At 36.1% G+C, this 19,849-nt stretch overlaps 1 protein-coding gene across 8 annotated transcripts in view; it reads right to left on the bottom strand.

Moving 5' to 3' along the window:
- Nucleotides 1–19,849, bottom strand: part of dync2h1 (dynein cytoplasmic 2 heavy chain 1) — a 102,719-nt gene that overhangs the window by 39,808 nt on the left and 43,062 nt on the right. For 5 of the 8 annotated variants that reach the window (XM_027998920.1, XM_027998924.1, XM_027998925.1 and 2 more), the window contains exons 68-81: nucleotides 18,445–18,554; nucleotides 17,950–17,970; nucleotides 17,081–17,179; nucleotides 16,541–16,664; nucleotides 12,845–13,008; nucleotides 12,468–12,587; nucleotides 11,135–11,269; nucleotides 9,356–9,499; nucleotides 6,613–6,702; nucleotides 3,065–3,130; nucleotides 2,908–2,958; nucleotides 2,780–2,833; nucleotides 2,411–2,542; nucleotides 1,766–1,838 (exon numbers count right to left, since the gene is read on the bottom strand). In XM_027998920.1, the coding sequence (XP_027854721.1) occupies nucleotides 1,766–1,838; nucleotides 2,411–2,542; nucleotides 2,780–2,833; nucleotides 2,908–2,958; nucleotides 3,065–3,130; nucleotides 6,613–6,702; nucleotides 9,356–9,499; nucleotides 11,135–11,269; nucleotides 12,468–12,587; nucleotides 12,845–13,008; nucleotides 16,541–16,664; nucleotides 17,081–17,179; nucleotides 17,950–17,970; nucleotides 18,445–18,554 (1,383 nt within the window). The remainder of the gene's footprint in view (nucleotides 1–1,765; nucleotides 1,839–2,410; nucleotides 2,543–2,779; nucleotides 2,834–2,907; nucleotides 2,959–3,064; nucleotides 3,131–6,612; nucleotides 6,703–9,355; nucleotides 9,500–11,134; nucleotides 11,270–12,467; nucleotides 12,588–12,844; nucleotides 13,009–16,540; nucleotides 16,665–17,080; nucleotides 17,180–17,949; nucleotides 17,971–18,444; nucleotides 18,555–19,849) is intronic. The other 3 variants (XM_027998926.1, XM_027998927.1, XM_027998928.1) reach the window with 1 other exon arrangement.

The following is a 19,849-nucleotide window of genomic DNA, read 5'->3' as shown; positions in this document are numbered from 1 at the left end:
TTTTTTTCATTGGCAAAAATGTTAGAGGGAGTAGGAATCTAATAAGGTCTAGTTTTAGTCATGTGGAAACAAGTTGAAATCCTGGTCAGTGAGCCTTGATCCATGTGAGAGAAAGAAAGTGAATGACTAAATACATTCAATGTAGGTCAGGGTCACATGTCTCCAGTTAATATTCTCCCCACAGTCACAGTTACAGCAAGACTCTTCCAGAGTGAAGCAAAAAAAAAATGTCAGTGCCAGGAAGAATATGGGCATGTTCTTCAAACCATGCAGAGCCACAATGACACAAATTAGCAGTAGGAAAGAGGTTTCTCTGAGATTTAGCAAACGTAAGTATTCGTTAATTTTATTTTGTACTGCAGCATAGCTATAAAACAGTAAAAAAAAATGACAAATTGTAAGGTTCATTCTGTGTAAAGGGTGTATTATATATAAAGGAGGTAAGAACATTGATCAGTAACTTGGTTAATGCAGACTGTCATCTTCATTTATCTCGTTACCAAATTATGCAAGCTTATATATCTTTTATTAGCAGCTATTATATCTTAATACTGCCATCATTTTGGGTGAATTACTACTCTTTGCTGATTTGTGTGGCAGCTTAATTTTTTCTCAAAGCCACCTATTCAAATCTTGTGTACATAATTACCCTCTCCCCCTACCTCCTCTGCCCCATTAGGGTGGAAATGGTGGATATTTCAAGGACACTGATGACACATGTTGTAAAGCCCTGCTGCTACACTTTTAGTTAAAAAGGAACCTACATCCTCAGGTTTGTCTTCCACCAGAGGATGGTCATGATAAATAACTGAGATAGGCACCAAGAGATAAAACCCATCCATCCATTATCTTTCTCCCAATACTTGGTTGCGTTGTGGAGGCAACAACCTAATCAGAGAAGCCCAGCCACTGGGGCCAGCTCATCCAGGAGAATACCAAGGTCAGTCAAATAAAATAGTTCTCCACTTCCTCTGGGTATCCTATCACTGCAAAATGGCCAGAAAACTTCACCAGGGAGCCATCCTGTAGGCATCCTAACCAGATGCCCAAGTCACTGCAAATGGCTCCTCAGATGCTTACATTTCCTCCAGTTGAGGTAGGGTATCTTCTCGGACCCAAAGAAGGCATACTATCCTTTTTAAACTCAAAACTATGGTCTCACATTTGGAGGCACCGATCTTCATCCCATTCACACTCTGCTAAAACTGTTCCAGTGAAAGCTGGAGATCATGATCAGATTAAGCAAATAGGATCATATCATCTACAAAAAGCAGAAACCCAATCCAGAGGCCACCAAAACAAATCCCCTCCACATCTTGGTTGTGCCTAGAAATTCTATCTATTAAGGTTATGGACATAATTGGTGACAAAGGGCAGTTGATCCAGTATTCCTGAGGCTTAACTATCCTTCCAGAACTCCTGAGTAGACCTTATCAGGTAGACTTAGGAGTGTGATGCTCCTGTATTTGGAACACTTTTTGTGGCCATTACTGTGTTCTGCCAATCTAGGAGAATTGCCCCTATTACATTCTGTTTATAGCTCATTTTTATATCACAACCAATTTTATTTAAGTGTAAATTTTGAAAACACATTTATCTAAATTTCTTTCAAAAAAGGTTATTCTTTTCTTGCTCTGTTATTCCGTCAAATTATATGCAATAAACATTAAGGTGTGATAATTAAGAAGTGCAAATGCATTTGTCTGATAAAGTATGGACCCCCACAAAACCTTTAAAAGTTAAACAAAAAATTTAAAACTCTTACCAAGAGCTTGAGAGGCAAAGGCTGTCATGGCGCTCTGAAGACGGTCAGGTCTCACTGCCTGAATTAACAGCAGCTGCATATATGGTAGAGTACATACAAGTAAAAATAACAAAATAAAATCAGAAAATAACACTCTGCAAAAAAGGTTGAATTCACTTATGTCGTAGGAGTTAAGTCATATATTTAAACAGTTTTACTTCAACATACAACTGGTACAATCATTGTAAAAAGAATGCACTTTATGCCATTTCTAGGGTTTTAACATATGCAGGTGCATCTCTGTATATCCAAATATACATAAAGATTAATTTATTTCAGCAACTCAATTAAACAAGAGACACTTCTTTATTTTTTAACTCCACACATAGTGATCAATTTCCAAATGTTAGGTTAATATAACTCAGAGCAAATAAAACCTCAAAACTTGCATCTCAAAACTTTTAAGTGATCAGTAGCATAACATATTGTTGAAAAAGGGTTAAAATTATTAGTTTATCAGAAATAAAAAGAGATTGACAGCTTGCTGTCGTGACAGAAATAAGAAAGATTTCGTTGGCCAAAACAGAAAGCCAGCGTTAATCAAACAGCTGGGAAAATCTGATTTAGTTTCATTACTTCACAGCTAAAAGCTGAATGGAAACTGACCTGCTGGAAGAGACTAATCTTTCTGGTGATGGAAGATGGGATTTCCTGTTCACACTGTGAGCTTTGCAAGAAGGACACCCAAAGGTCTGAGTCACTCAAACACAGAGTCTGGTACAGAGCTGGGAAAGTAGCCTGCAAAGCAAGAGGTGGTTAAAAATGACAAGGATGAAAGTTATTGCATTAGAGAAGCATATCTAATCTTCAGATGGGGAAAGATTTGTTTACTGACAAACTTACCATCAAATGTTAATTGACCCCATATTATACTACCGATGTCTCGAGTTGAAGTAAATATCTAGTGTTCAGTTTTAATGTTTGATCACCTTTTTAAATAAAGCAACCTGTTAAATAATATTTTAGTGCACACACCTTCAAAATGGCCACTTCTCCATGCCTCTCCTGATCAATCCAAGAAGGGAATTCCTGATGAAAAAAGAAAAATGTTAGAGAAAGAAATATTTGTTTTATGGTGCAAATGAACAAATATGCATTCTTACCTCCTTTTTAAACATTTCTCCAACAATAGATCCGATTAAAACTTCCCATTCCTGCAACAAACAGCTCCATCAAAAGTTGCATCTGGGCAAAACTAGAATTTATGCAGTCAAAGTGTCACTAACTTCAGACACCCTAAAAAAGCAAACATTTACTCACATTCTCCTGGAAGAGTTCAGAGTACATCCCTTTCACAAAATGCATTGCAAACATCAGTTGGTCAGCCTGAGACAACAATAGGGAGATGAGTCATAAAGTCAATTAAATACATTCAGTGTAACTGTCTTCAGTATTTCAAAAATAATGGATAGGTAATAATGGATAGAAAACTGACTAAATAGTATGTTGACTGAAAAAGAGGATATTGTTGGTGCAGAGCACAGTCTGGCGAATTTGTAAAAGCTCATAAGAGATAGAAAAAAGCTCTCCAAAGACTGAAAGTATTGCATGGGCTGCTGAATCGTCCTTAAACACTAACAGTCCTCTGGTGTACCTACCTTACTGTCTTTCACATCTGCTAGTGAATTAGAATAAAGATAACAGATACAGCCATTAATCTAGATGCTTATCCTGCTCCCACACAGAGCGAAACAGACAGTTGCCAAGAGATTTTAACTGTTAACACAAACCCTGTTAATCCAGTATGTGTTTTCCTAAATATCTGAGAATTATATTTTGAGTTCATGTTATAAAGAGAGTGAAGATAGGACTTTATAAATTAACGCTGGTCACTGGAGTGACAGTATCAATTTTATTTCCTGTGTAACAACACAGCAAAACATGGAAATTGTGCCCCTATTTACACCCACAATGAAATACAGGCATACTGCCTCACTGGTTGACATGCAAATTTATGTAAATCAAATTTTTATGCACTTAACAACTAGCTCGCAAGGACAGCTAAATTAGAATTACAATACAAGAGTAATATATGTCGACGCTGTGCTTTGTGAAGTGGCAGAGTTAAGAGACCTTGTTGATCTAATCACTTAGCTTCAGTCAGATCTCCCTTATGTGTAAACCAAGTACATATAGGAGCTTAATTTCTATTTGCATACATAAATGCTGCCATTTAAGAGTTTGATAATGGTTAGTATAAGCTTAGTAAATCTGAGAAAAAAAATAGCCTTTGGAGACAAATTGGGAAAGTTTTGATTTAAATGTTTGAGTGCTAACCCTATATAGGAATTCTACTTCTGCAATTCCGGTCTGTGTAACTTTGTATCCAGTCTGTACATTTAAATAAATACAGAAGAATGAAGCAGCAGACAATATACAATAAGTAGTTCAATATCAAGCTTTCTAATATCAACAGTTACAGCTCTACGTTTAGCTGTGAAATAACCTATAGACTTAGGCTTTCCCTATATCGCAAGGACTTTGTTGCATGTTATGATTCACAAATTCAGCTCTGATTTGGCAAGATGCAGAAATCAGAAATTTCTTGGTAATCTTTGGACAAATAATAAATATACCTTTTTTTAAATTAATAGGTCTGCATTCACACTGCAGCCTCGAGTGACCCAATTTTGATTTTTTTTTTTTTTTGACGTAATGCGACCTGCATCTGATCTTTTCATAACAGTCTGAACAACAGAGATTCTTTTCGAATGCAACCTATATCCTATACATATCCGATTTAAATGCGACCTAACGTCCAGGTCGCTTCCATCTGACCTGAATGTCACTGATACTTGACAAATCTCACTACTTTGCGTCCTGATACGCGCAAGCGGGAAGAATAACAACCATGACGGACTATAATGAGGATTAAGTTGTTCATATGCTGGCTCTGGCTGGACAACAACTTCAAATATGTAAGCTATGCTCTACCGTTAACATTCGTGTTTACTTCTGCAAAACAAAAAAATGTGATTTGACAAGAAAATCGGAATTGGATCACTTTAGGCTGCAGTGTGAACGCAGCCTAAATGTTTCTCCATTTAGTACTTTATTTCAAGCATTTGGGACACACATCGGTTTTTCCTACGTTTCATGTTTTACTGAACAGAGAGGTGGAAACTGTTTAGAGCATTTCTAAGTAACATTTTCATTAGATTGGCATTTTTCTTAAACATTTTGGTGAGCCTAGAAATCACTCTGTCAACACATTAAGTATAATCTTCAACTTGGCTTGAAAGTATTACATTTTATTTGTGGCGTAAAGGTAAAGTTTTTTTCTTTTTTTAAAAAAAAAAGATTAAACAGATTTATTGTTTGGTTTTTTGGGGGGGTTGGGATAAATCAGTTCCTGCTGCGCCATATGCAATCAGGTAATGCTCTCTTCAGTGAGAGGTGTCCCATCAACAGTAATCAACAATTGGCATGACTCAGTGTGAGATTGTGATGGTTTTACCAGAGTAAAATTACAACAGTATCATGGTTTTAAAACAAAAATTTCCAAAAATTTAATGAAAAAGATATAGCATATCCCAAAAGTTGTTATTCAAAAGAGAACAGCAAAAACATTCCTACTACAGGTAAATATGTTGACCATTGTGTTTGTAAAAAATGTTACCTTTATTTGTAGCCATTTTGATTTTTATAAATATAATATACTGCCTGCTAATTTAGTAGTAGTTTGTAGGAGGTTATTGTGTACAACATACAGTAAGTAGAACTTTAGTTTTAAAACAGGTTTATCTTAATAAGCATAATGGGTGGTGCACAGTATTTCTGCACCAGAAATATTTCCAAATTGACATGTTAAAATTCGTAATTTAATTGAATTAATCTGTTTTTATACAAAAAAAAAAGTTTATTCAACACTACGCAGTAACAATCTCTAGTCTATTGATCATATAGAAGCTTCACATGGATGTTTGGTTTAGTTTTTCAAGCTTTATCATTAGTTTCCCACAGTGCAAGCTATTCACCCTACCTATATCTATTAATTTGAACCTGCTATATCTCTTTTCCGCACTTCATCATGTGAGCTGCACACATGCTGATCCTGGGTGAAGAGAAAAGATTCAGTTGTTTTCTCTCAGGTAGTAGCTGAGCTGCTGCTGATCATACTGTAGATGTGTGTTGTTAACTAAATATACATATATTATCCTTCACCTGCAGTTCTTGAAAATCCCACAATCCCACAGGTGATATATCAACATAGCAACACTCACAGAGCACAAACATTAGAATTAACATCCATTGCCTAATCAATAACCCTGTTGTTACCCTTGTGGCACATTGTTAGTGTATTGGCTTCAAAGGTTACACTGCAGAAGGGAGTTAATATCTAAGGTTATGTGATGACGTCTTTGACCTACAGGATCCGTAAGAACACTGTTAGAGATTAATGTACATCTAATTAAACTGCTAAAAAATTCAGGGTGTTTGTCAAGGTAAGAGTAAGATGTCGTATTTCTAATCAAAGCACTTTATATTAGTCCACATTTCTGTTTAGAATATGAAACAGTGCATAAATCTAGTCTCAAGAAGAAAAGATAGCTCTGTAGCTAATAGAGACAAAGGGAGTAGATTTTGTGAATATATGAAAATATTATTTGTGGACTGTTTTTATATTTTGGATCAACTGCTTATCCTTAATTTGAAATAAATTTGCCAAAGAACATGATGTTCGCAAATTGCAACCAGTAGGAAGTATTACTTTGTCACTACCATTCATCACCTGAACAAATAAAACTGATTAGAAATATTTTTATAGATCCTCAGAAATTCCATTTGCTCACATGAATGTATTTTACCTTGAAAAGTGACCGGCAGACATATTCATACACCATAATCTTCAAGTTGTTCTCCAGGGCAGAAATCCTGTCTTCGGTATTTAGGTCCTCCTAAAATGTGCAGAGAAATATTTCATGGTTAAGTTTGATGGGCATTGATTATATAATGAGGATTTTTATTATCAGAATGAATTTTAAAAAAGAGACAGATAAGTTTGTTTCAGTTCTTTTGAATTCAGTGCTTTACACTGAATTTGAGCAGCAGCCTAAGGAAAATTTTAATGACGGTATTGCTTTTTAAATGTGTATTTCCCAAAGCTTGTCTTGCCTTTCTCTACTTCCGGATTGTTTCATTAGGTATTCCTCTAATGGACAAACAGACAAAACAAAATCTGCCTAAATATACATAAACATAAAAGGACATATTTCACAAAAATTGACGTTTTGACTACAAATTAGGACTTCATAGAAAGAGCACAAACATATACCAACAGGAAAGTAGCTTCCATATGTATGTGTGTGCTTTGCAAAGCAGGATGTGTTGTATGCGTATGAAAACAATAGTGTGTTAAATCAGCCATTACAAGGTAAAGTCCTCTTCCAGATCTCAGGAACCACATGCAGCACTTGGCAAATTAAAAATGCTCACTCACTACACCAAACAAGTGAACAACACAAAGTGAATTAGACTCTGTAAATCAGTGCACCTATTATGATCACAATTGCTGACAGTGTCCACAGGCGTTCCTGCACGCACGCACACACCCCAGCAGTGGCAAGCTTCTGCTATCAGGTGATACTCTTGGATAACAGCGCTGGCTCTGACAACCCACACAGGATGTCAGAAATTAGTGCTCTCTATCTCACAACTCTTTGTATACCTGCATGTGTGTGGGTGTGGACTCTCATTATCGCAGTGTTTTAAGCTCAGTTCGAAAACAGCAGTCTGTGTTGCTCTTGGGCTGACCTTACTTTTAACCTCATCTCTTGATTTTTTGCGATGTCTCCTATTCATTCAATTATTTTCACTCTTTGCTCATTTTTTATTTTACAGTTGTACTTTATAGAAATTCTATGGTAAATATTTTTTGCTGTTAAGCCATGTAAGCATCAAAGTTTAGCCTAACATAAAAGATTCAGGCCACATAAAAATACTTGTTCTGCTGCATTTTAACTCAAGGATAACTGCATGTTCATGCAATAAAGTTATGATAGATAAAGAATACAACATCAGCATCAAGGGTGTCTGCTTTTTTGCAAAGTAAAAAAAAAATCCTTGGAAGACAGCAGCAATAGTTCATCACTTCCTTTAAAATAAAAGTAATCAATGACCTTCTGCCAGCCAAAAGTACACAGATTTTCAAAGCAACAGTTTGACATTGGATGAAAGGCATTGAGAAATAAAGTATGAGAGGGTCGGAGAGGTGCTGTTGGACTACATATTGTGTCTGAACTGTTGCCAGGCAACTAGTAAGGGCTTCTACGAGACATAACATGTTAATCAGGGAGCTACAGTGTTTTTTTGTTACCACTTGACTAAGAGAAGCCAGCCACTTCTTCTGCTGTTGGGTGTTTCTTCTAAGCTCCCCAAACACTCTGAAAAACAAGCTTAGCATAACTTAATTTTCAAAAATGTCATACTATCCCACAAAGCTGGACCAACTTCATTTTAATCACACAAATAACCAAGCCAGTTTCAACTGAAAAAAAATACATATTTAACCACCTAAATTAAATTTACCTGGTTCCTCAATGAAGAAAGTCTGGTGTTAGTACAGTTGATTGAATACAGCATCATCCATCATGTTGTCAGATATATTAACCCAGCAGAAGAATAGTTTGCACTTTTGTCACATTTTGGAAAAGATTGATTACAAACAGAGATGCCCATATTGATTGGACAGAGATTACAATCAGACAATTTTCCTCAATTGGCTCCACATATTTTTCTCCATTTCATAGATTTCAGTCTATAAAGACATTGAACATTCACTGAGTTTATAAAATGACAAAAGTTAGTAACCAGCACTGTGTTGCATATGATTCCTTTTTTTCTTGGATTCTAAACTAACGTGAAAGGACACACAGGAATTTCTTTTTTGTCTTTTAGGTGTTACGTTTTCTCAAAAGTAATGAAAATAAAGCTGAAATATTTCTTATCGACAAAAAATACCACAATCTACAAATCTGGATTATTTTCTTTGACATTACAATTTTACTGTCCTCCCTTCCCGGCTGGTCAAGGGCCTTAGTGTCATCCTTAAGAGAAACCTACCTTTCACAGCTCCTATATATAACATCACCCGATCTGCATACTTCCTTGACTACCTTGAAAGTCTTGAAAGGCGATTCTAAATTAAATGTGTTATTATTTTATTATTGTAGTTCTTACAAAAAAGGCCTGGAACCAGACAGTCAGACATAGAGAACAACTGGAGATTGGTATCAGTTCATCTCCAATTAGAGCTAATTCCAGTGTGATATTACAAAAATCATTAAACTAAAGAAAACAAATGAGGTTTCTCTACAACAGCTTTAGTTCTTAACATGATGTAATCCAGGTTTGGCTGTATCAACACATCAATGAGTCTTTGTGTTTCTGAACAGAAATAAGAACTTTCTTTAATCGGGTTCATTTTGACTTTTATCATTTTTCAAGTTTTATAATATGTAGTATTTCAATATGCAGTAAAGAATTTAAGAGTGTTTTGATATAGGTAAAAATGAGACAAGTATCAAAGCAGTACAAATGTTATCCTTTTACCTTCTTGGCCTGGAGAGCCCTTTGGAAGAGGCGCAAAAAGGAAGCAAGACTGAAGCAGTACATGTTGTTGATCTTTGACAGGTCTGTGATAACAAAATACATTTTGCTGGCACTCTCTGCAAAGGGCAGGTAGGCATCTCTCTCCTAGAGAAAGAAAAAAACATGTCAAAAAAGACAGGACAAAAGATGAAACCAAGAAACAATAAAAGAAAATAAATTACAGATTGTAACGACTTACATAAAACACAACACATTGATGATGGACAAGAGAACTGATATGTAGATGATAAGCAGAAAGCCAGAAGAGATTTTTTTTTTTTTATTAAAAAAAAGGATGGGAGGAAAGAGAGGGAAGCTTGAGGTGTGATGGGATATGGAATGTGAGAAAAAACAGGACATGCATAAAAGAAAATGAGAGGAGAGAATTATGCATCAACAAAAACAACTGAGAGAAAAGACTAACGTCAGTTCTGGTGTAACACTGCTCCCTAAAGGATTATCTGGTAATGCACCTTCAGCACATATGCTTCCAAACCTGTATTCCCTTGGTCAGCAGTACTGCATGTTCTGTAGTTATTTAGACAAGGTTTAGCTGTAAGCTACACAATATTTTCAGTCTAAATATCCCTTTCAATACATTTTTCCAAAGTTTGGATGAAGATCTGTTCCAAAATAAAATTGACTTAGGTCCACATATTTAAATGAGACATGTTATGCTTCCATTTAAACAAGTTAGGATAGGTCAATGGGCTATATGGCAAAAGATATTCTTTACACGTATTGTACAAAATCCTTCTAAGATACTAAGATTTAACTCACTCCATTCAGCTTATTTTGAGCTCAGAATGAGCTGTAATAAGGCTTTAACAGATGCGCAATTGTACAGCCATACATTTTTGAACAGAGGCAGAGAAGCAACAGGAGTGGAACCTCCTCCTCCTTCCAAAAGGAGTGGAACTCCTTCAAGAATGAAGCAATTTCTGAATACAAGTCCACAACAAAACACTTGTCTTTTCCAGCAGTCACAGTACAGTGCAAATGGCAGTAAAATCCGCTGACCAAATGTGCTTATCTTCTAATAATGGAGAGGGCACAGCTCCACTGGGGTTTCTAGCTGAGGTGAAAGGTGCATTCATCTTTCAATATGAATTCAATTTATTCTTTTTTTATTTTATTTTATGAAAACTTACATTTTAGGAAAACTATTCCAGTGCCATTCTTGCTGAACCATGGATATGCTTGTCTAGCTTAGGGAAACTCATTGAAAGTTAATGATTGTACTGTGAACAAAGTTGCTTTAATGCTGCTGGTAAGTAATGTCTGGCCACTAAAGTTTGGGCCATTTATTCACTAACCTGCCTGTAATGTGTATGGGTCATTCATGGCTCACTAATGTCAATTTGATAGCATAACTTATTTTATCACACTGTGATAAAGAGTTGTAGTATGCTGACAACATGCTAGCTAATGTTAAAACAGCAAGATAAATGCAGGTAACAATGGCAACCAGTCCGGGTAAAGGCTAGCCTACTCTTTGTGCAGTGAAGTTGCGCATGCATCTGCTGTGTTTACAAGCAAATAATACCACTATAGGGTTGAACTATAGAAATGAATGAAAAATGAATAGAAGTCAATGCAAAATTCCTGTCAAGATAAAAAGACACTGCATATGTGTGTGTTTATAAAAAAGCAGTTAAAACAAGCATTACCAATACATGTAAAGGAGTAGACTGCACTTTTTTTTCCGGGTGATTTTCGAACACAAATGACTTACAGTACCTGGTCCAAAGACACCTGCAGCCTGTGTGATTCCACCAATGACTCCTGGATGAGGGCACTGCTTGCCTTGGTTTGGTTTAAGCTGTCAATCAGCTCCCTGTTCTCAAGAATATTACCTTGAGCTGTAGCCAAAGTCTGATGCAAAGAAAAACAGACAGATGGACAGGTTGTAACAGATGAGTGGGAGAGATGGGAAAAAGAGAGGGATGGGAGAGAGAGCGAGTATGTTGTTAGGTTTTTGTGATTTTATCTCAAGTCTGTAATCTGATAAAAGTTGCAAGAAGGAGTGATGCTAGGGCTTCAACAGCCTTGTGTAAGGAATTTTAAACTCTTAAAATAAGTGTTCACTGAGTTCTAAAATTCTCCCACTCAGCTCTGAGGAACCAATTCTGAAACGAAGTGATAAAATGTATTCAAATAAATTCAAGTAAAATAGATGAGAAACCAGCAGAGCATGGAAATGTCAAGTCGAATATGCTCCTACGATTCAAGAATAATTACATGTCTAATACCACAGAAGCACCGACATCTGGCTATTGGCATTAATTCTCTCTGTGTATGAGCGTTTCCAAATGTCCCTCTGACCACACAAAAAAGGATTTTTATGCTGTATCTCTAAGCCTGAATATCCATCAGAATGGTGTGCAACTTCAAATGTGAAAGTACATCAGCATTAATCTGTTGTGGTTACAGGAAGAGAATATTATGGTATTAGACTGCAAATGATAACTTTCTGATTATGTGCTGAGGTAGAAACATCATGATAGAATCTACATGGCACATAATGCCATTTTTAGATGCTTCCACCTACTATACTGTTGTGAAATTATTACACAGTGTTTAATCTGTACATTTCCAAATAACACAGAGAATGAACAAAAGGAAAAGCCCAGCCATTAAAGCCCCCCAACCCTGAGGCACCCACTGATTAAGGAGGATGGGTGGTGCAGTAGAAAAACCCCTCTTCCTGCAACACAGAAACATAGGATCGATAATGAGGGCTGGTTGTTTCTACCTTCATCTGATACATTGGACAGGTATAGTGATTGCAGCAGTACTCACTGCTCCTGATTCGCCTATACACAAAGTCTTACAAAGTCTAGTTCACTTTCATCACACTAGCAGTGGAACTTAGCAACTTCAACATCTGTAGTGCAGTGGACAGTAATTATTCCAGAAACAAAGCTATGATTCCAGAAACAAAAGAATACAACCTGTCCATCTGTCCACATGTTTTTCTTTTTGGTACACAGGTTAATAATTACATATGCATAAAAACAAAGATTTTAAATTGTCAAACATGTATGGCTTGTTAATGTTGTGTAATGTCTACCTCTAGCAAAGATTCTTCCAGTTGTGCCAGCTGTATCTTCTTGTCCTCTTCTTGTTGCAGCAGTCGTGTTTTCTCAGTCTCCAGTTCTGGCTTCTCATGCTGGATGGTCAAGGCTAGCAGCTAAAACATTCACACAAACACAAAGGCAAGATGAGATACAAAGCAATTACTACTCAGACAAAGCTATTCTAATATTCTTAAAAGTTCTATAGATTTTGGTCATTGGATATTAAACTCATTAAGTCAAAGTGCATCTTGGAAAAAAAAAAAATCATACACAGGCAGCACATTCAGTACCTCTGCTTTATTTCCCAACAGGGTTGTTAAAATATGTAGCTGACGAGCTTTTGCTTGAGTGTTTGTGTCAGCTCGGATACCTGTCCTCGCAGACCTGCCCTGGTCGTGGTGAAGTTGACCTCTGTGACCACTGAAGCGGCATCGGGGGGGATGACGGGACTGGGATTCCGCGTTGCCAGGAAGAGACGGAAGTCCTCATTGTAATCAATAACTTTGTCCCCAATCTGAACCACATACCTGGGACCTGCAGGTATGCGTGTGGGTGCGTGAATGTCAACATTAAGGTGCGAGTCACTTCATAACATACTGTTGTACTCAGACATGCAAGTGCGCCTATAATGGCCATTTAAAAACCTTTCTATTCTCATATTTTGTCCTCTGCTTTTTGTCTTCTGGTTTCTGCAGTGCAGCATTTCCAGGCCTATGTCCTCACTCTTTTTTCCACCTTGTTAAGCATCAAATCTGAGTGGATAACTTGCCCTTTCACATAGTTCTTCTGTCTCCACTCGTTCTAATTTAGCTTCAAATTGACAACCTCCTTTCTCTGGATGATTCAGAGCCTTATGAGTCATGCTCATTTTCACAGGTAAGGCTTCCAGTCTGAGTTATATTTATGTGATCGGTATGCAATTACCTACAAGTAAACCAAGAACTTATAAATATTGTTGGTTATATCACAGAATCCAAAACAATCAAATAGAAAACAAAATATTTTGTGGTTTTTTTGTTGTTTTTTTTTTAAATTTTCAGTCTAAATATCATATTAGTTTCTAGACTGTTTTGATAAATGAAATAGATCAAATAATACATTTGGTCTATTTAATGAATTTATATGAAGACATATATACGTACACCTTTATCACCATATGTATATTCAGAGGTCTCTTTTATTAAAATCTCTAGACCATAAAGACATTTTTTCAGGAGTTAAGAAAACCAGCCACTTATGGGAGGTGCTGCCCTTATTCTTGGATAGTGCAAATAATGGAAATTGATAGGCAAAGAGCAAGTTTTTATAATAAACCAAAGTAATTACTTTAAGAGATAGCAACATCAATGTGACACACTTCATTTCTTCTTTAATATGTGCTATTTATTCACACTCTATGATGACATTCACCTATTGAATTCTATGAGAGGCTGCTTCAAAACACTGTTTTTAATTCCTTCAAAATCCCCCTCCTTTGATAAATTTGGCACTGTGAATTTAACATTTTGATAGTCAAAAATGTGTGTATTCACTTTAAGTCATGTGCTGGTTTCTAGTTTAAAGGTATACCGAGGTTTGCATTTGTATATTTCTCCATTATCAAATTAACACTAACAATAAAAACCTGTATTTGGATTATCTCTGCAAGATTTTCCAAAACACAAAGTTTTTATAAAAAGATAAAAACACTGGAAAATGTGTTTTTTTATGTTTATCTGAGAATAGAGCCAAGCACAGGGCTATCTTTTAAAATTGCCCTTCTGCTGAAGGGCAATTTCTGACCATTACTGACCTCTCTGGCTGTCTATTTCAGACGCTCCTGCCTTCTCCAACAATATTTATATACAGCACCACCTGCAACCACTGACATATTAGTTGATAGGCTGTATATTCAAATAAATTAATATTCGCTGAAAGTTTTATTTCAGGTGAACATGAGCACAATAATCAAAATTTAATGGTCAACAAAAATCTCAATATTAAATCATAAATTCTAATTTAAACTGAGAGGGTTTTGTTTCTGTTGCCATAAACAACTAAACCTCTGCTCCTTTTCTCCCAACATGCCTTCATACAGTTATTGGATGAGGCAGAATGTCCTTCAGATTTAACTGGCCGTATTTAGCAGCAGTGTTGACGACGTGCTGAAGCATGTCAGCAAAGCAACCAAATCATGAGGACAAACATCTTGTCAGCACAGTTCTAAGCATTTCTCTGTGGTCTTATGCTTGAGGTGTGTATTGAGAACTGCAGTTTTATCTCTGAAAAACAGCTTTCTCTGACTGGGGAGAAAGGAAGAGGTGTGTCATTTCACACCCGAAGTGCTGGATTTGTGTCTGTTATATAAAAGCTCTTTGCCCCACTCGTCAGAACACACAAGTTCGGCTCTTTAATTTGTTTGGTTGGAACAATTTTTAGAGCTTTTCCAAATATCAGATTTTCCTTTATTTTCCTTGGTTTCACTCAGTACTAATTAGTTTAACCAACCTCAGTTTTATTTTCCACGTATCAACAACATTGGGATCCAATAATTATTTTTTGCCACCCATTCTTGCCCCCAGCAATGTGAAAACTGCTCGCCCTGGCGAGGTTAGCGTCGAGTTCTGCAGAATCCCAAAATCCAATGCAGCGACCTACATCACCAGACAGCAAGAACGGAGCTGATCAGCAGCCATTAATAAACTCTGACAGACAACAGGCTTTTGATGGATTTCGACATGCATTTTAAGCTGCTTTACTGCATTCAAGGATGTTTTAACTACAGTTTAATTTGGTGACTGCCAAACCATAATGAATACAGCTGTGGATGGAAAAGCTAAAATCTTGAATATTGACTTCAGAACTAGAGCAAATCTGTTTATATTCCAGCTCGATTTTTCCTAACTGACTGGTTTCCATGGATATCTGCCTCCTGGAAAATGAGTAAAATACCACATTCTGCTTGGATTGCTTTAATTAGTTACATAAATAAACTCATACTACTTTAGCTTGCCAGAATGCCAGGTGATGAGTTTTTGTGTTTGTTTTTTCTCTCGAACCTTCTACTATAAAGCAGTTGCATGAGAAAGTACGGGAGGGAGTTTAACTGGTGGGATTAAACTTATAAATCTGTCAAGCTTGCGATAATTTTTTTGTGGATGACACCAGTGATGCAGCAGTTCCGCAGGAAATTTCATTGAGTCTTAACAAACGATTTTAGCTGTGATACTTGGTCTGCAGCAGTCCTCTTTTTTTTTTTTTTACAAACCACCTAGAGGTGTTTTATACTGTAGTTGGCAAACTAAATTCCGTCCAGTGCATGTCCAGAGAGACTTTACAGGTAGAGGTTTATTCTTGAGAGACTAGATTTTACTACACATATTACAAATAGCTGTTTGGAAAATCATTGAGTGGCACTTAAGGGGCAGAGCCCATCACTTTCATACAATGAATTTTATATTTGACCCAAAATTGACAACCAATCTGTCTCTATAAATTAAATAAATAAAAATCAATTGTTGAAAATGATCCTCAAAATTTGTTTTCTTACCTCCACATGTGCATCTGTGTAACAACATCTAAATAAACAATACATGTTTTAGATACTATTACTAAAATAATTACTACTACGTTTTATCAGTAGAAAGAAAAATACAGATTTTCGATTGTATGCCTGATGTCTCCCTTTACAAGGATTGTTAAGCAACTTTTCTTATAAATCAAGACTAAAACCCACCTGTTTAGAGTTGCTTTTGAGCCATAATAAATGGAACCCTGACCAACATATATGATGTGTATTGATGATTTTGATGATGGCACTCAACAAAATGTAATGTGTGTCACTGATTTTTCAATTGGTGACTGTTCGTTGTTATGATTTTTCATTTTTTGTTTTCATGATGTGAAACACTTTAAACTGCCTTGTTGCTGAAATTTGCTATACAAATAAACTTGATTGATTGATTTATTGATTGATTAAAGCTACAAGTAACTGATACTTTTAACCTGCATAAGCAGCATTTACTGACTTACAGGAAGATTGTGAAGCAGACATCGTAGAAACGCATCAGTATGTGGATGTGAATACCTTGAGCTATGAGGTCTTTCCTCAAGAGCGGATAGAGCACAGGTTCAACACCATCCATTTCCTGGATGATAAGTGTTTTACCAAATCTTACTGCTAGCTCCACTGATGTGATGAAGTTGTTGTCCTGGAAAAGCAGACACACAAACATTAAAACCACTAGTGGCCTTTATTAAGAGTTATCAGACAGAAAATGGTCGAAGGGGAGAAGACATGCAGCAAAGGCATGAAGGCCAGGAATCCAGGACGGCTGCGTCAAGAACTAAACCTGCTGTAAATGAGGGGCACACGTTCTACCACTCAAAAAACACTAATTGTTTTTATTTTCAATTAGTAAAAGAAATAAAGTTCAAAATTCTTTCGCTAATCTTTTTTTTGTTGTTGTGCAACGAAAGTGTTCGATACCCCAAGTTACATAAATTATAGCAACTTATATCCTAAATATTGCCTTAGTGGAGTAGATTAACTTGGAAAGATGAAATGAGGGGGAAAAGAAAAAACAAAAAAAAAGAGGATTAACTGAATCACTTGGTGAATTTTTACCTGCTGGTTAATAACCTCAAGCCTTTGTTCTTTAAGATGTGTGCGTAACCACTCTGTGGCTCTGGACGATGGGTCGATCAGGAAAGGACAAGCAACACTCTGACACAAGAAACACATTAAACACCACGTTTTAAGATAAGACAAACTTATTTAGAATAGGGTTATGTAATTGTGAATTCATGAATAATGTTGTTACAATGCTGCCATCCTATTTGAATGACATCACAATCATCGAGTCAAAGAAGGTTAATGTTCTCATGTTGTCAGTCCTGCAATTTTATGCCTCTTGAGGGATTCTGTAAACTATTACAAACATCTGTTCTGGACACTAGCTGTCTCTTTTCTTTTTCTGAAATAACCAAATAAAAAGATGAGAAAAAAGAAAAACTGAAAATTGACATAACAAAATATTTTTTAAGTCTCATAAACTGAAGACAAATTAAATATAGCCACACTTTAATTACCTTCATATGCATAACGTTTTTTGACAAAACAGTGCTGCTAACACAGATTTGACAGCAGATGATAATACTCAAAAGAAAACTTTGAACAAACTGAAAATATAACTGTAGTACTTTCAGCTCTGAGTGCCAAAACAGGCTCAATCAGAAGGAGATTTAGTAACTGCAATGAAGAAAACATCAAGTGTCCCCAAAAACGTCATTAAATATCAACATTAAATGGAGAAATTTACATCAGTTGAGATTTATGTTGAATGAAACAAAAATGGAATCCCTTTCTTACATTACTAACAATATTTCACCTCATAAAGAGCAAAAAAGACCTGTTTCTAATGGTGACAAAAACATGAGAGACAAAAGAAAAAGTAGATGTGGACAATGGGGGTTAATGAGAGGACAACTTCTTACCTGTAACTTGAGAGTATTAATCTGAAGGCAGCAATGGCAGAAACAACACACAAAATAAATACATGCAAATGGAGGACAGGTGAAAGGCAATGATGAAAGCATTCCTTTTGCAATGAATACAAACACTGTTAAGTTCTCCAGTTTCTGTTTTAATATGTGTATAGATATATATAAATCTGTCACAACACTAAAATCACATGTCCATTATCGGTTCCTTCTTTGATTTAGGGAACAAATCCAACTTTTCATGACCATAATTATAGTTCCAGTTTATCTGTGCAATAGAAGCCTGACTGTGACACAACTTTACATTTTTATTTATGCTTAATTCTTAGATTTACTTATTTTCCAATGATACCCTCAGAGAAAACAAATAAACATTCAGAGACAACCTAGTTTATAACTGTTGTTGCTGTTGATGTTTGAAACATAAAAATTCACATATTATTTTATTAAACCAAAAGCCTGTAGAACATGGTGGGGCATTTGTCTTACCTGTAGAATAACCAGTGCATTCTCCATGGAGAGGTCATCTGATGGCAGCCCTTGACTCTTCCATATCAACTGTTCACTCTCCGAGCACAGGAACGATCGCAAGTCAAACTCTGATAAACAAACAGATACAAATAGAGATGGTCAGCTACAGTTCGTGTATTTTGGTTCTGTTTAAACCTTCATGCTATTGTTGTTATAAAAGGGCGTTATTAAGTATTTTTCAGGCACACAGTGCCATTTTATAGCACATACGAGTAGCCATATTACCTTTAGTTGTTATAAAAATGCTGTATTTATCAAGTATATCTTAAAAAGAAATTTACTCCAGATCATAGTCTTACCAAATGCCTTAATATTAGCCTCTGTCTCTTTAAGAACCTCCTACCCTTCCCAACACTCCCCTTTCAGCAGGTCATCACAATAATGCTCCTCTGATTCAGTTTACAATCATTCTTAATGGTGATGTAGTTTGCATGAGAAGCTCAGCAGACCTGCAGTTCCACCAGGTGTTTGCTAAGTGCTAGTTTGGTGGCGCTGAGTGGGGGAGGCTCAGGGGAGGTATGCTCGGTGAGGTGGAATCTCAGCTGGGGACTGCAGCTCCGATGCAGAGGTTTAGAGTAAATAGGCTTTGCATTGTATGAGCACACATTTAGGCACCCAGTGGAGATTCAAGGATTTCTCAAACATGCAAGAACAAAATCAACATCAAAGTAACACTACGTGTGTGTTGATGAGGTAGTAACATTATGAAATGATATTAAGCTCACTAATGTAAATTTTGCATAATAAGCCCTGTTTAGTATTATTTCTTAGATTACCTTAGTTTGTTTTTCATTCAGAAAGCAAAGGAAAAAGGATTAATCCATAAATGAACATATCAATAAACATCTTTTAGCGATGTGTGTTAAACTGAATTGTTCTCTCCTCATTCTCTTCATTCATTCTTTCAAAAGTGTTTACCTTTTTTCAACCCCACAAGGCTGAAAGAAACATTCAGTTCTTTTTGTTTGTTTTTACACAAAACAGAATTAACATTAATCAATTCAAACTAGTAAGACACTCTACTGTAATTGTCAATGTTCATTTACAGTCACTGTGGTCCTGATATTTTACAGAAGTGCTTGAGCTATGAGTATAATTAGTCTTGGGTACTAACTAGCAATTAATTATAACAAAAAGGATGCGAGAATGCTTGAAAGAGTGTCTCGTGTAAGTAGATCAGACAGCAGTTGTAAAACAGAATAAGAAGGCAACTTTAAAAAAATAACACAAAATCATTCAAATTTGACAAATAAAAAAGGTTATTTTTACCTAAATTATTGCTAAACAACTAGTGAAGGCATAGTAAGTACTTTCACAATATGTATCAACACAGGGCATTGGGCCATGTGTGGGTGGAGGAGCG

This window comes from Xiphophorus couchianus, chromosome 18, assembly GCF_001444195.1.
Source record: "Xiphophorus couchianus chromosome 18, X_couchianus-1.0, whole genome shotgun sequence".
Lineage (NCBI taxonomy): Eukaryota > Metazoa > Chordata > Actinopteri > Cyprinodontiformes > Poeciliidae > Xiphophorus > Xiphophorus couchianus.
Note: the sequence above shows the minus strand (reverse complement) of the source record. Positions and strands in the feature narration are given on the sequence as shown.